At 33.3% G+C, this 14890-nt stretch overlaps 1 protein-coding gene across 2 annotated transcripts in view; it reads right to left on the bottom strand.

Annotated features, from left to right (window-relative positions):
- Nucleotides 1-14890, bottom strand: part of mst1rb (macrophage stimulating 1 receptor b) — a 55009-nt gene that overhangs the window by 6068 nt on the left and 34051 nt on the right. For both annotated transcript variants that reach the window (XM_073916952.1, XM_073916953.1), the window contains 4 exons: nucleotides 9877-10089; nucleotides 7149-7229; nucleotides 3294-3475; nucleotides 3032-3141 (listed from right to left, as the gene is read on the bottom strand). In XM_073916952.1, coding sequence (XP_073773053.1) covers nucleotides 3032-3141; nucleotides 3294-3475; nucleotides 7149-7229; nucleotides 9877-10089 — 586 coding nt within the window. The remainder of the gene's footprint in view (nucleotides 1-3031; nucleotides 3142-3293; nucleotides 3476-7148; nucleotides 7230-9876; nucleotides 10090-14890) is intronic.

Below are 14890 nucleotides of genomic sequence, written 5' to 3'. Positions count from 1 at the left end.
CCCATGATTTCACACTTAGTCACAGCATCATCAAACTATGCCTTTGTTTGTTGTGAATATGCGCCCTCTAGTGGTAAAAAATTACATACTGTGCCTGTCATGAAATTGCTCTTTTGAGACACTCCCTAACTTAAAAGTTTCCTCTAAAAGGGGGACAAAGAGCAGCAGCTCACTTGCATTTGTTGATACACAATTTGTTTTGTTTGTTATTACTCACATTGGATCTATTCAAACTAACGGGGTTTCAAATTTAAGCCTGCTAAAGACCTTATTAAAACCATTATAAATGAAATTTCAGACTTTTACTGGGTAAAACCATAGACTGTAAAATATATGGCTGTAGTATCCGTGACGTCACCCATAGGTTTCTAAAGAGCGCAAAAGAAGCCACAAGTAGGCACGGCCAACCGTCGCCATTTTGTTCGCGCGTCACCTGCTGGCATTTAGCTTGGACCTGGTTCAGACACACTTTACTTTGGGAGAACGCTTAATACTTTATCATCTGCGACTCGTTTGTATTCTGACCACTTGTGCTTGGTTGTATACTATATCAATAAAGTGTTTAGACTTTTAAAAACACTGCTGTAATACATTGAGCCACAAAACATTGTTCTTATAACGTTTTTCAACAGGAGGAAAATGCGAATTACTTCCAAACACTTCAGATATAGTCTGTGTTAGTTAATGTAAGACTATTGATGAAATCCAGCATAACACTGTATAATAACACCTCAGATGGCTGTTCTAGAGCCTACAGCTAATCAATTTGTCAGATTCTGGAGTGCATTACAGCTTTAAATATAAATATAAACGATAAATGATCTTAAATAAAGCAAATACATGTATAGAGATGCTATATAAGTATATAACTTGACTCACATGGAAAACGGAGGAAACAAGTCCAAAAGGCAGTTGACTGTGTAAAGCGACATAAAACAACACAGAAATACGATAAATATGCAGATTTCAGTGGCTAATCTGCAGGATTCAGCTGAGGTGAATTGACTGCGACCAGCAAGACCTAGCTGTCACTCAAGTGGCCACGCCCTTAATTATGCAAACTTAATATAACTTAATATAAAGGAAACGGATGAGTTATAAAAAAATCACCCCCTCACAGTTGTCATGAAGTGTAATATTAGCTGTATTAACCAAAATCTTTTTTTTTTGTACCAGGCTGTAAACACCTTTTTTTCTGCTGTAAAGTTGGCCATTCTAACAGTACGCTCAATTGAAATTTGCTCTATTTTGGAGCCAGGAGCGGCCACGACTAGCGGAATTTCAGATGAATTGCAGTTTTAGTTACTTCCGTATTGGCCTTCTGAGGGACAGCAGGAGGTTGCCGCTTGGGTAAAACGCTAAGGGTTTTTTGTAATGGCCAGTGGAATATTTTTTTATGTGCCCCATTAAAATAGAAATTCATTTATTTCTTAGCCACATATTTTAAATAATGTGTGCAAAACATAGTTATACATATTATATATATATATATATATATATATATATATATATATATATATATATATATATATATATATATATATAAATTTGTTTAAAACTGTTATAAAAGGACATTTTGAATGATAAGAGAAAATTCAGAAATAATGCTTTATTTTAATCAGATCATCGTGGAAACATTCGTACAACATATTTTAGTGTTTTGTTCTCAGTATTTCTATGACAATTCTTGCTAGAAAATTCTAAAAAAAAAAAATAATATATATATATATATATATATATATATATATATATATATATATATATATACTGTATAAGTGCAACTACTTGTTTCAGAATGCTTATAGAACAAAATGTTCTTTCAAAAAACTAAACCATCAGATAAAGTAACATTTTCTGAATTTACTGGGAATGTTTGCTCTTCAATGTTTGATTTTATATATACAGTATATTTAGTTTAAAAAAAAACTATAAAAAACAATTTATTCACAACATGCATTTATGCATAAATACATGGAGAACTTTTAAACAAATGTTTTTATTATATAAAGATGTAAGAAAGATAAACCATTTTGGTAAATAGAATTCATCAATTTTATGTTTGTTAAACTTTTTTTTTAGACGGATTGTTGGTTGTAGCGATTGGGTAGCTAGCTTTAAATGGACAAAGGAAAAATAAGTCCGGTTTAAATGTATTTGAGACATACAACACCACCATTTCAAGAGTTCACACTTGGCTGATGATTTATCATAAGCTTGTTTGGCATGCTGTCCCAGGAGAGAGTTTTCAGAAAGTTTGCAGAGCGTTTGCAGAGTGAGAGGGGAGATTGAGCTCACGTAGATCTCAAAAAAATCCAGACTGAAGTGGTTAAAAAAACTACTTTGAAAAAGACGGGAGCTAGACAGAGTGCCCGTTTTCCTCAGTCTGTTACATTTGATGCATACTGTATCTTTGGACGGCGGGAGAAAACCAGAGAACCTGGGGAAAACCCACACGGACACTGGGAGAACATACAAACTCCACACAGAAACATCCACCAGCCCGGCGAGGACCAGAGCCAGTGGCGTTCTTGCTGTAAGAGACCAACAGTGCTAACCACTGGGCTGCCGTGCTGCCAATCTATGAGAAAAAAGGGAGGAGAAGGGGAGAAAGAGGGGGTTTGCTCCAGACGAAGATAGTATCCAGAAATTAGGAATCATTTGATTGGAGGATCCTGATTAGCTAATGCGGGACCGGCTGTGGTAAATCGTAAGCACGTGCTCCTCTCGAAATTAGTTCATAAATATACTTCACATTTCAGTACATTTAAGGCCTAAATTTTAGTTTTTTAAATTAAAGACATTCTAAAACTTTTTAAGACCTCGCGGACATCCTGAACTAAACACAAAAAAAAATTCTCAGTAAGATTTATATAGAGAAGGTGGAGCTTCAAAACCACACCTACCAAATCATAGGCTTCTCAAAGATGTCTGAGAGAGTACTTTTCCAAGAGTTACCAACTCTCTAAATACACTAACCAATTCATTTCTTGAAGTATATCAGGCTCTTAATTTATAATCTTTATATACTCACATGCAATTGCGTGCTGCCAGATCTCGGTGTACGAACTTCTTTTGCGCCAGATACTCCATTCCTTTAGCAACCTGGAGCCCGAAGCCTATTAAATCCTTAACTGTGGGATTCTAGGATAACACAACAATACTAGATCACTTCCTGAAACTACTGCAAAGAACTTGTTTATGAGCAGTGCAGGAGGTCATGTTGAGAAATAACTTTGTGTTAGACAATTAAGATAAAATAACACATCTGATGAGTTTACATTTTAGCAACTGACCCTATTCTCACAGCGAATGAAGTGACGCAAGTCTCCGTGTTTCATATAAGGCAAGACCACCAAAGGAAGGCCCTCTTCTGGAAGCAGGATTCCCAGCAGAGAGAGAACATTACTGTGGTGAAAGCCCTTCATCAGGATGCCCTCTTTCAGAAACTGCTCCACCTCTTCCACATCTGTTATTCCTACCAGAAAGACAAAACATGATGTTGTATGTGTGTATGCCAATGGTGCAGCTGTTTAACTGATATTAATGCAAATATCTGATCAGCCAATTAAATGATAGCTACTCATTTAGGCATGTAGATGTGGTCATACAATCTGAAGTACAAGATGAGCATTTCTTCTGGCTAAAATAAATGTAAAATATATGCTAAGTATATTTTGTATATGTGAGGCTCAATCATTTCAAATTCATATAGCAAAATATACTTAGTATATATTTTACATTTATTTTAGCCTGAAAAAATACTCATACAGTGGCTCAGTGGTTAGCACTGTCACCTTACAGCAAAAAGGTCACTGGTTTGAGTCCCAGCTGGGTCAGTTGGCTCATTTCTGTGTGGAGTTTGCATGTTCTCCCCATATTCACGTGGGTTTCCTCCAGGTGCTCCAGTTTCCCTCACAGTCCAAAGACATGCGCTATAGGTGTAATTTGATCAACTAAATTGGCCTTAGTGTATAAGTGTGAATGTGAGACTATATGGGTGTACTCAGATGATCGTTCTTAATACTTCTACATGCCTAAATGAGTACTGTATCATGTGACTGGCTGATCTGATATCTAAAATGTCTAAAGTACAAAACATTCGTTTTACAATGCAGTTCTTCTGAATATTTTTGTTGAGTAAAAGATACTTTAGATCCACTAGATGTAGATTAGATTAGTGGAAATGCATTCAGGTTTAATAAAATACCTTTCCACTAATCTAATCGACATCTATTGGATCTAAAGTATCTTTTATTTAAAAATACATTAAGAAGAACTGCATTGTAATGCAATACGTTCCTTACATTTGTGATTTTAAACATTAAATGAATACTTAAATATAAATTATATAAATATATATAAAAATATAAATTTTACCTTAATGTATCTTCATTCATTCATTCATTTTCTTTTTAGCTTAGTCTCTTTATTAATCTGGGGTCGCCACAGCGGAATGAACCGCTAACTGATCCAGCATACTTTTTTCACAGCGGATGCCCTTCCAGCTGCAACCCATAACTGGGAAACATCCATACACACTCATTCACACACATACACTACAGACAATTTAGCTTAGCGATTGTGCTACCCACCGCGCTACATGCTGCCCTTAATTTTGTAATAGTTTTAAATATATATATTTAATTCTTTGACTAAAAAAATCTACCAGTAGAAAAGTGTATTTACGTAAATATATTTTAAAAATGTGTTTTATATATTATAATATATATTGTTGCCCATTTTGTGTATATTCTAAAATATATGGTTGTTCCCTGCACCTTGCTTGATTAAGGTTCATTAATTAAGGCTACAGGGGGTCCAACCTAGAACTAGCCAGATGTACCTAATAAAGTGGCCCATGATTGTACAGTTAAAGGGGTGGTCCAGAATGTTATTTTTAAGGCTTGGTTGTGTTAATAAGATGCAAAGCAATGTGTGCTCATGTTTAACTTGAAGGAAATCGTGTTATTTTTTCATAAATCTCACTTTGATTATACACAGCTACTCAGCTAACATGAAAACGACTGTCATATTTCCTAGTTCCTCTAAAAGGCCCACCCTCAAGTGACTCTGATTGGTCATCATCATAATATGCTGTGATACGCCGATCGGCTTCACGTCACGCCCTGACAAGCACGCGCGTTTTGTGTAAACAGTCAGTCAGTCAGTCAACACGTGTCTGTAACGAGTGAAAATGGGATGCGGCTCCTTTAACTGTTTCTGTGCCTTTTAGTGTGTTTATGCGTGTATACGATGAAGTATTTGTAACACGAGAAGCGCATGTGCGCGGGAGAGATTTTTATTGTTCTTTTTCTCTCATGCTCGGATTAAGTTATTTTCTGTGGTGACAGAATAAAGCACAAGATGTGAGATGAGACCTTTGTGAGCCTGGATTGATTTGTTTTTGATGTTACACTCCAGTTGGGAAATCATTGCTGTATTTTTTTAAAATCAATGCGTTACAGGACGTCTTTCATGCATATGCGGAATATGCCTGTGTAAGTAACATGAATCGTTCACATATCTTTTGCGACTTTATTGTCCGAGTTGTAAAACGCATAGCATAGCTGCCTATAGAGAGAAATTCTGCCGTCTCACACAGAGAGACGCAGGTGCTGGCCAAGAGTGCGTGTATGTGTATGTGTGTGTGTGCGTTTACAGCCGTTTGATAAATATGGATTTGTAACGTTAGCTAAGTCGTTAGCGGTTACCATAATTTCCCGTTGTTTACATCTTTGCTACAACACACCGTTAAAGTTAGACACTGTACATGTCATGATCAATTTTAACAAATAAAAACACTTACAGGTCATGACTCAGAGTTCACAGCGTCTCCTTGCTCCATCTTTGAGGAGATTTTAACTGAATCCAGCACTGAACTGGGAGAGATTCTGGAAGCTGTGTTTTGTCAAATCATGCTTGCTATGTATTTTATAGTTCTCTGGAACATAATTAATATTGAACTGTAAGCACTTCTGTGTTTGGGTCGTGTCATTTGGAAGCCCAACAACAGAAACAGAACAGCTCTGTGGAAACAGCAGGATGGCATTTCTCTCTCTGCAGTAACGTTACAGCGCCTCTGGCCACGGCCTTTACCTGCGCAGTGTGGGATGCGCAATAACGAACTTTTGTGATCTCACAGGGGGCGGAAGTATTTTTTGTAGTCCCCAAAATTCGTTAATTGTAGGCGTTGCTAAGCTAACTCTGTACAAATCAAGGTCTCCCTTTGCATTAAACTTTGAATATTTTACATTCAGAGATGCTGTTTATGTTCACACAGCTACATTACACATCAACTGAAGTTTAAAATATAATATCGTAGTGGACCACCCCTTTAATGTCAGAGTTATTAGCCCTCCTAAACTGTTAGCCTTCATTTATTTTATTTATTTTTTTATTTCTGTTCAATGGAAAGAACTTTTTTTTTCAACACATTTCTAAGCATAATAGTTTTGGTAGCTAATTTCTAATAACATATTTCTTTTAATAAACAAGATTAAACAAGATGACTAGACATTAAAAAGCGAGTGATTGGTTTATGGGTTTTTAAAAAATTAGCTTCCATGCAGTATGTAACACAGCTCTAAGTGAACAAAAAACATCCAGCTGAGGTTTAAATCTAAAAGTGCAGCATGTCTAAAACTATTGATTCTTTAGAGAAATATTTGACATTTTAGCATCCCTAGTTTGAATCTCGGCTCGAGGACATTTCCCTACCCCCCTCTCTCTCCAACTTTGCCTCCTGTCTCATTACTGTCCTATCTTATAAAAGGCCAAAAATAAATCTTTAAAAAAAAGAGAGAGATTCTGTTTTTAAAAAACTGATCTATATCTTAGTATGTTGCTTGAAAATTGATACTCGCTATCGTTACATTATTTACACATTTGCCAGACCTTTCATCCAAAGGAACTTTTATTGTATTCAGTGTACTGCATACATGTAATCAAAAACATTCCCTATGAATCCAAGCCTTGACTTTTGTATTGCTGGTAGCACCATGATCTTATGTTTGAGTAACAGGAACAGCAACTTTAAAGGCGGCTCATTTTAAGAAATGGATGTTTTTCATCAGGTGGTTCATCCCAAGAGTGCCGTTTAGTTTGTTAGGAGTGTCTTTATGAGCTCTTTTCATTGATAATTTTCTTACTGTTAAGAGACTTCACAGCACAGTGGATCTCTCGGTTGTTGTGGTCAGTGAGGTAACCGTGGTAAACTGTCCCAAAGTGTCCTATAAAAAAAAAACATGTTTTAATAGTGACTTCACATTCAAAGTATGGGCTTGTTTCTTCCTTCAGTAATTGCTTTTAAAACATTTAACAGGTTACAATAGAGTTTGGGGTTAGTAAGGGATGAATGTTTGTGGCCCAGGGATGAAGTCATAGCCCAGAAGAATAATTCACTGTTGGTTTTGTGGTAAAGAAAGGTCTGTAATAGAGAAAATTATGTATAAACTTAAAAATGTTGTTCCACAAAATAAAAAATAAAAAAACGAACACTACTCACACCCCAAATATTATTATTTAGGTACTTACTAGACCAGAAGAGTGAAACTCAATACCTTTTAAAAACCTTTTTAAGACACTTTCCATACATTTTAAGACCCTAAAACTACATTTGGTGACAGAGAGGCAATCAGAAACATTGGTGAGATTTTAACTTACAGTGTATGTACTAAATATTATTGTAAGAAACTAATACAAAACTAAAACAGTATTCATATGCTGAATAAAAATCTATTAAATCTAGCTAATTCATCAGGTGTGCGCCTATAGAGCTGCTGAAATAATGGTGTTGCCTTGGTTGCTGCAGTAAACAAATCAGCATGATGTCAAATCTAGCAAGATTTCATTGATTTCATAAACTAAACAGCATCCTGTCATTCGCAGATTTAATTCAGGCAGACTTTAACAAACAACCATTGCATATTCAAAATGGTATGAAATTTAATACCTAGCAAAATAGCATTTAAGACTTACATTTCTCTACATTGATTTGTCAACCTTTAATACTTGTTAAGACCCTGCGGACACTCTGTAGACACAACAGCTTAAATGTATTTTATTTAGGTTTAGGCATGTTTCATTTACATTGTAGTCGAAATGCAATGTGAAGTTGTGTTTACCACAGATGTTATTTAACTTATCAAGAAACAAAAAACATAATAATTTTAAGGAAATCAGGGTGAATTATTCTACTGATTAAATCTATTAAAATAACATTTTAATACTGCAATAACTTATTAAACTAAATAGTGACTAATATTTACAATTAAATACATTTACATTTCTACAAACGAAAAACAAAAATGCATTTATAGAAAATATATATTTTAGCTTTTTTGTATGTTTTGAAATATATACTTTTTTCCCAGCACCTTGTTGAATTAGGGCAATTCTGAAAGCAACAGAAAGTCCAACCTGGTACAAGAAAGGTGTACCTAATAAAGTGGCCAGTGACTGCATATTCAAAGTATAAGGGTGTACTGTTTACATTGAAGGTGCCATATACTGCATTGGTTCATTAAGTTAAATTGTTCTCTGTTATCTATATAGTAGGTAAAAGGATTAGGTAAGTAAAACAAATCTCCAGAAACTGTTTTATATGCCATTTATTATTATTATAAAATGCACCTAGCATTAGAAGGTCCATAATTGACCATATTTGGATTGGTTGTGAATATTAATGAGCTCCGCTCTGACGTGCAGCTCTCACAGACACAAACAGCATCATGTACGCTGATCACGGCAATATAATAGTATTTAATTTGTCAAAAAACTATTTTAACAAAGTAGATGCCTAGGTAATTCTTTTTAACTTAATGGAGGGTAGTTTATTTTACCTACACAGAGAGAGTGAGGTCTTTAATATAAACCCATTAGAGCAGGGGTCACCAACATGGTGCCCGCGGGCTACACATGAGTTGCCCGTGGGCCTGTTATAAAATTAGCTTACCATAGCACCACATACCAGTAAGCTGCATCTAATATGTTTTGTAGCTATTCTTTTGTAAATCACACTTGCATTGGTTGATATTTATCTGTTTCCAATCAGTGTTTACAACTATTACGAGAAATCATTAACATGATCAGTGTCTCCACATATATGATTATTATTAATTATTAACAACATATAATTAAAAGTAAATTGAGCAAATTTGTTATTAGGAAGTGTGTATCAAACTGGTAGCCCTTCACATTAAACGATACCAAAGAAGTAGCTCTCAGTTTCCAAATCATTGGTGACCCCTCCATTAGAGTAAAGTTAACCTATGTTGCCTTAACTTTGGTTTTCCTCTTGACCTTTAAGAGTTTCCCTGTTAAAAAGGAATCTACATCTCAGTATGTTGGGTGCAAACATTACAAAATGAATGTACGTTTTATACAAACTATTGTTAGATTATTTATGTATTTGGCAGACACTTTATCCAAATGTACTTTTAACACTTTAATACTGCAAGTAATTACATATTAAACTGATCACATTTGGTAGTAAAGAAATTTAGAATGCTACATATGACTTTAAGTTAAAAAGTTTTTAACTTCTATTTACTAATGATGGATGCTAAAATAAGAGTTAGAATCTCTAAAAACATAATAAGCAGCAGAATTCTTCTTAATATTGAGAATAATTGTTTCTTGAGTATTACATCATCATGTTTGATAGAAAAATGAAACAAGGACGACAAAACAAAGAAGTAATCATTCTAAAAAAGTGCTTTGCCATCACAGAAATAAAGATTTTTTTTAAATACTAATAAATTTATATAGTTTTTTCTTTTGACAACCTGGAAAAAAGCAGCCTTGGTGACCATAAAAAATAAAAATTATACTGACCACACACTCTCGAGTGCTAGAGTGTTAAACTTCTACTCCCACCTTTTCCGATGATCTGGTGGTGATGAACTTTGAGCGTGGAGGCTGGAATCAGCACGTCCTTCACCTCCTCCAACAGCTCAGGGCGGAAGCTGGTGATAGAGATGTTCTCTGGGGGCATGAGAGGAGTCAGGGTGGTGTCCAGGGTGCCTGTGTAGGCCAGGCCCGGGAACGCCAAGGCCCCAGTGGGTGCAGTGATGCTGGTGAGAGGCAGATCTACGAGGACACATCACATAACAGAAGCATTTCCAAAAATACATTTTAGGCAACTACATTTTTTAGAACAAATCAGGAGACAAACAGAAAGCAGAACATTTTAAATAGAATCCATAAATGTTTCTTTAAAAAAATTATAAATTATTGATTGCATAAATTTTGCTCTACAGCTTAGTTCCATATTACTTTTTTTGTTTTTGGACAACAAAAGGAGCCAAAACGTTACCCAATTTTACTAGAAACTTTTACTAGAAACGAATCAATAAAAAATATCTTAAATATATATTTAAAAATGTCAAAAGAGCTGTGAAATATGACCAAAAATTACCACAATAATGTTTTTTTTATCACTGATATCCAGACAGTTACTAGATTTAAACTACTCTTTTACTCTCAAAACATGAAAAACATCATCAACCAGTATTTATGGTGACACTCATATTAATAAATAATTATAAGACTTTTAATAATAATGGTTTTTCTTCCCTGGACAAGGTACTGATTTAAATATATAATCAATAAATCAAACATTTTTGTAAAAAAATAATTTTTAATATTCTGGATACAAACTGAAAGTAGAGCAATTTCAATAGAATCTAAAAAGTTCATAAAAAGTATAAATTAATTATTGCATAAATTTCACTCTAAAGTTTGTTCCATATTGTTTTTTTTTGTTTTTTTTTTGGAAACAAAATTATATCCAAAACTTTACCCATCCCTACTAAAAACTAATCAATTAAATATCTTGAATAATTATTATAAATAATATATATATATATATATATATATATATATATATATATATATATATATATATATATATATATATATATATATATATATAAACATACATATATGTAAACGGGGCTTTACATTACCAAATGCGGGTGGATTTTATCTTTGGCGGGTTAGACAGACACCTCCATAGCCACTTTGGCTGGTTGAAAATCATTTTTAAAGCAGGGTTCGATAATGTAAGGATGACCCAATATGCACGCAAATGTGATCTTAGAATCGAAAAGTAAAATAATTGTGATCACGCGGGCAGAAAAAAGCAAGTGAATACCGAACGAGAGAATGATCATCACTCGAGCTAACAGCTGATGTGATGCGCGCGATTTCTTAAAACGCGTGCGCGCTCCTGAATCGTGAAGCAACCGTGTCTGGAACAGGTTCTGGAAACGCAACTGTCATCGATTCTCTTTCAAACAAACTAGACAAAAAGTGATGAACATATACCCACAGTCCTGATGCTTTTAAGAGCTCAAAATGTTTCTTTAAGCAGCACCGGTTGCTTTCACTTTGAACAGATTAAATTGCCTAAAGTTAACCGCGTACATGTGATCATCCGTTCATTATCACACACGGTATGTTTCACCTGCTTTCATTTGCTTACGGTTTTATTTGCTTTCATTTTTAAAATGAAATTTTCATTGTTAAAATGGTTTAATTATCTTTTTTTTTTTTACAATATTGCTTTAATGGGAGATGAACTCTCCATTTATGTGCAGTCAACTGGTGATCCGAGAGATCTTTAGCAACCAAGCTTATTTTTGATACATGACAATAGTTATTTTTAAAGTCAGTTACTTTTCTTCCTTTTTTAAGAAATATTTTGTTAAATAAAAAGTATAGTATACAGCTATATTTTGCTTGTTTTGACACATTAAAAATTTGTGGCTAAGAAATAATTATTGTTTAGTGTGGTTATAGAGATAAATTTGGTAAATCATTAATTTTAAGCTCTAAAAAAAGTCACGAAAAAAAAATAATTACAATATAACACTATGAAACCATGACTCCTTTGCTCATGCTCATTGAGCAAGCTCATACTCGACACACAAAGAGTGAAATGAATGAGGACGCATGTGGCCATAACATAAAATTTAAATCAAGTAATTTTAGCATGTACATGTCAAATGTATGCATATAAAATATATTTTCCCAACAACAAAATTGTGGCTAGTGAAAATGCAGAGTGGCTAGTAACATTGGAAAACTACTAGCCACAGTGGCCGGTGATGAAAAAAGTTAATGTAAAGCCCTGTATGTGAATATATAATAAATATGTCAAAAGGGCTGTGGAATATGACCCAAAAAAAGTACCACAATAATGTTTTTTGCATCATTGATATCCAGACAGTTAATTAATTTAAACTACTCTTTAACTGTCAAAACATGAAAAACATCATCAACCAGTAAACCTGGTATTGATGCTGACGTTTATAATGATAAATATTCTATCATTTATAATATTCTCTACTATTAATACAGGTTTTTATCCCCTGACTTTGAGGACATGGTGCAGATGTTAATGTATACTCAATAAATCAACCATTTCTGTTTCAATATTCTGATTTAAATTTTTATTAAAATCAAACCCTGTGATTCATAATAGCATACAATTAGACAATCATAGTTAAAACTAATCATCTAATTACCATAACGAAATGTAGATGTGGTTTTTATGATTACTGTATGAAAACCCAAGCCTGAATTCATAAATAAAAATACACAAATAAATACCAACAATTTCTGCATAATAATTCTATTAACACATTTAAAATGATAGTTCACCCAAAAACTTAGATTCTGCCTTTATTCACTCTTATTAGCAAATCTGTTTGAGTTTTTTTTCTTCTTGAACACAAAGGAAGACAAACAGAAGAAGGTTTTAGAAAACACCATTGACTTTTTTAGTATTTTTTTATTCCTACTACCAATGTCAATTGCTTTCCAACAGGATATTTTTGTGTAAACTATCCTTTTTTTTGTCTACATTAGTAATATAATATAATTCATATGTTAATCTCTCTATCCTGCCACAAATGGCAGTGGTGCAGTTATTGGTGCTACAGTAAATCTATGGTAAATCCTTGGAAGAAGGGTGTGATAAACTAATGGTCTAAAACTCAATTGCTGGAGGGCCACAACTCTGCTTTAGCTTCAACCAGCTCCAACTCACACCTGCTTAATTGTTTCTAGTAGTCTTAAACATCTTGATTAGTTGCATCAGCTGTGTTTGATTAGGGTTGGAGCAAAACTGAGCAGAGCTGCGGCCCTCTAGGAATACAGTTTGAGACCTACGTGTTAAACGAACCATGTGGAATAAATGAACTGCACATAAACATTCAATCAAGCACTTATTGAACACATACAGTTGAAGTCAGGGATATTAGCCCTTCTGTATTTTCTTTTCTTTTTCAAATATTTTCCAATAACATTTTTTCCCACAATATTTCCTATAATATGTTTTCTTCAGGAGAAAGTCTTATTTGTTTTATTTTGGCTAGAATAAAAGCAGTTTTTGATTAAAAAAAAAATATATATATATAATTTAAGGTCAATGTTATTAGCCCCTTTAAGTTATATTTTTAATAACATCGTTAAATAATGATTTGCCTAATTACCTTAGTTAAGCCTTTAAATGTCACTTTATTCTGAATACTAGTGTCTTAAAAATGTCATCATGGCAAAGATAAAATAAATCAGTTATCAGAAATGAGTTATTAAAACTATTGTGTTTAGAAATGTGTTGGAAAAAAATATGTTACAGTTAAGCAGAAATTGGGGAAAAAATACACAGAGGAGCTAATAATTCAGAAGGACTTCAACTGTATTATCATTTTACTGTGTCAACTATTGTTATCGCCCAGCTATATCCACTACGGTCAAAAGTTTGGGGTCTGTACAACTTTTAAAGTTTTAAAATAAGCTTCTCCTGCTCACCAAGGCTGCATTTATTTAATTAAAAATACACATATACAAATTGTAAAATTGTGAAATGTTATTGCACTACACTGTAAACCCTAACGTTGTCTTTACCTAAACAATTAGGTTAAATTGATTGAACATAACTTAAAATTTTGCATTTTGGTCCTATCACTTAAAAATATGAGTTAATTTAACTTATGTACCATGAAAATGCCTAAACTTCAGATTTCAAGTGTAGTGAGCTCAAAATCATAATTAATCCTTTGAAAAAAATAATAGGTATTTTTCACATATAGTCTTGACTGTAAAACTCCAAAATGTGCAACCTTTTAAGTACAATTTCTTTTTTAAATCAGAAAACAAATGGCTTCAGGTATAATTATTCATCATAATGTGAATAAATGGCTACATATTTTTTGTTTTGAATTTAAATTTATAATTAAACATAATTATATAAATAATTATAATAAATAATTTATTTAAACATTTTTTCATAGTATATTATTACACACACACATGCACACACATGCATATATACATACAGTTGAAGTCAGAATTATTAGCCACCCTTTGATTTTTTTCTTTTTTTTATGTTTCCCAAATGATGTTTAACAGAGCAAGAAATTTTTCACTATATGTCTGATAATATTTTTTCCTCTGGAGAAAGTCTTATTGGTTTGATTTTGTCTAGATTAAAAGCAGTTTTTAATTTTTTAAACACCATTTTAGGGACAAAAATGATTAGCCCCTTTAAGCTATATTTTTCCAGATAGTCTACAAAACAAACCATCATTATACAATAACTTGCCTAATTACCCTAACCTGCCTAATTAACCTAATTAACCTAGTTAAGCCTTTAAATGTCACCTTAAGCTGTATAGAAGTGTCTTGAAAAATATCTAGTCAAATATTATTCACTGTCATCATGGCAAAGATAAAATAAATCTGTTATTAGAGCTGTGTTACTAAACTATTATGTTTAGAAATGTGATGAAAAAATCTTCTCTCTGTTAAACAGAAATTGGGAAAAAAATAAACAGGGAGCCAAATAATTCAGGGAAGCTAATAATTCTGACTTCAACTGTAT

Source organism: Danio rerio, chromosome 11, assembly GCF_049306965.1.
Source record: "Danio rerio strain Tuebingen ecotype United States chromosome 11, GRCz12tu, whole genome shotgun sequence".
Lineage (NCBI taxonomy): Eukaryota > Metazoa > Chordata > Actinopteri > Cypriniformes > Danionidae > Danio > Danio rerio.
This window is presented reverse-complemented; position numbering and strand designations above follow the sequence as displayed.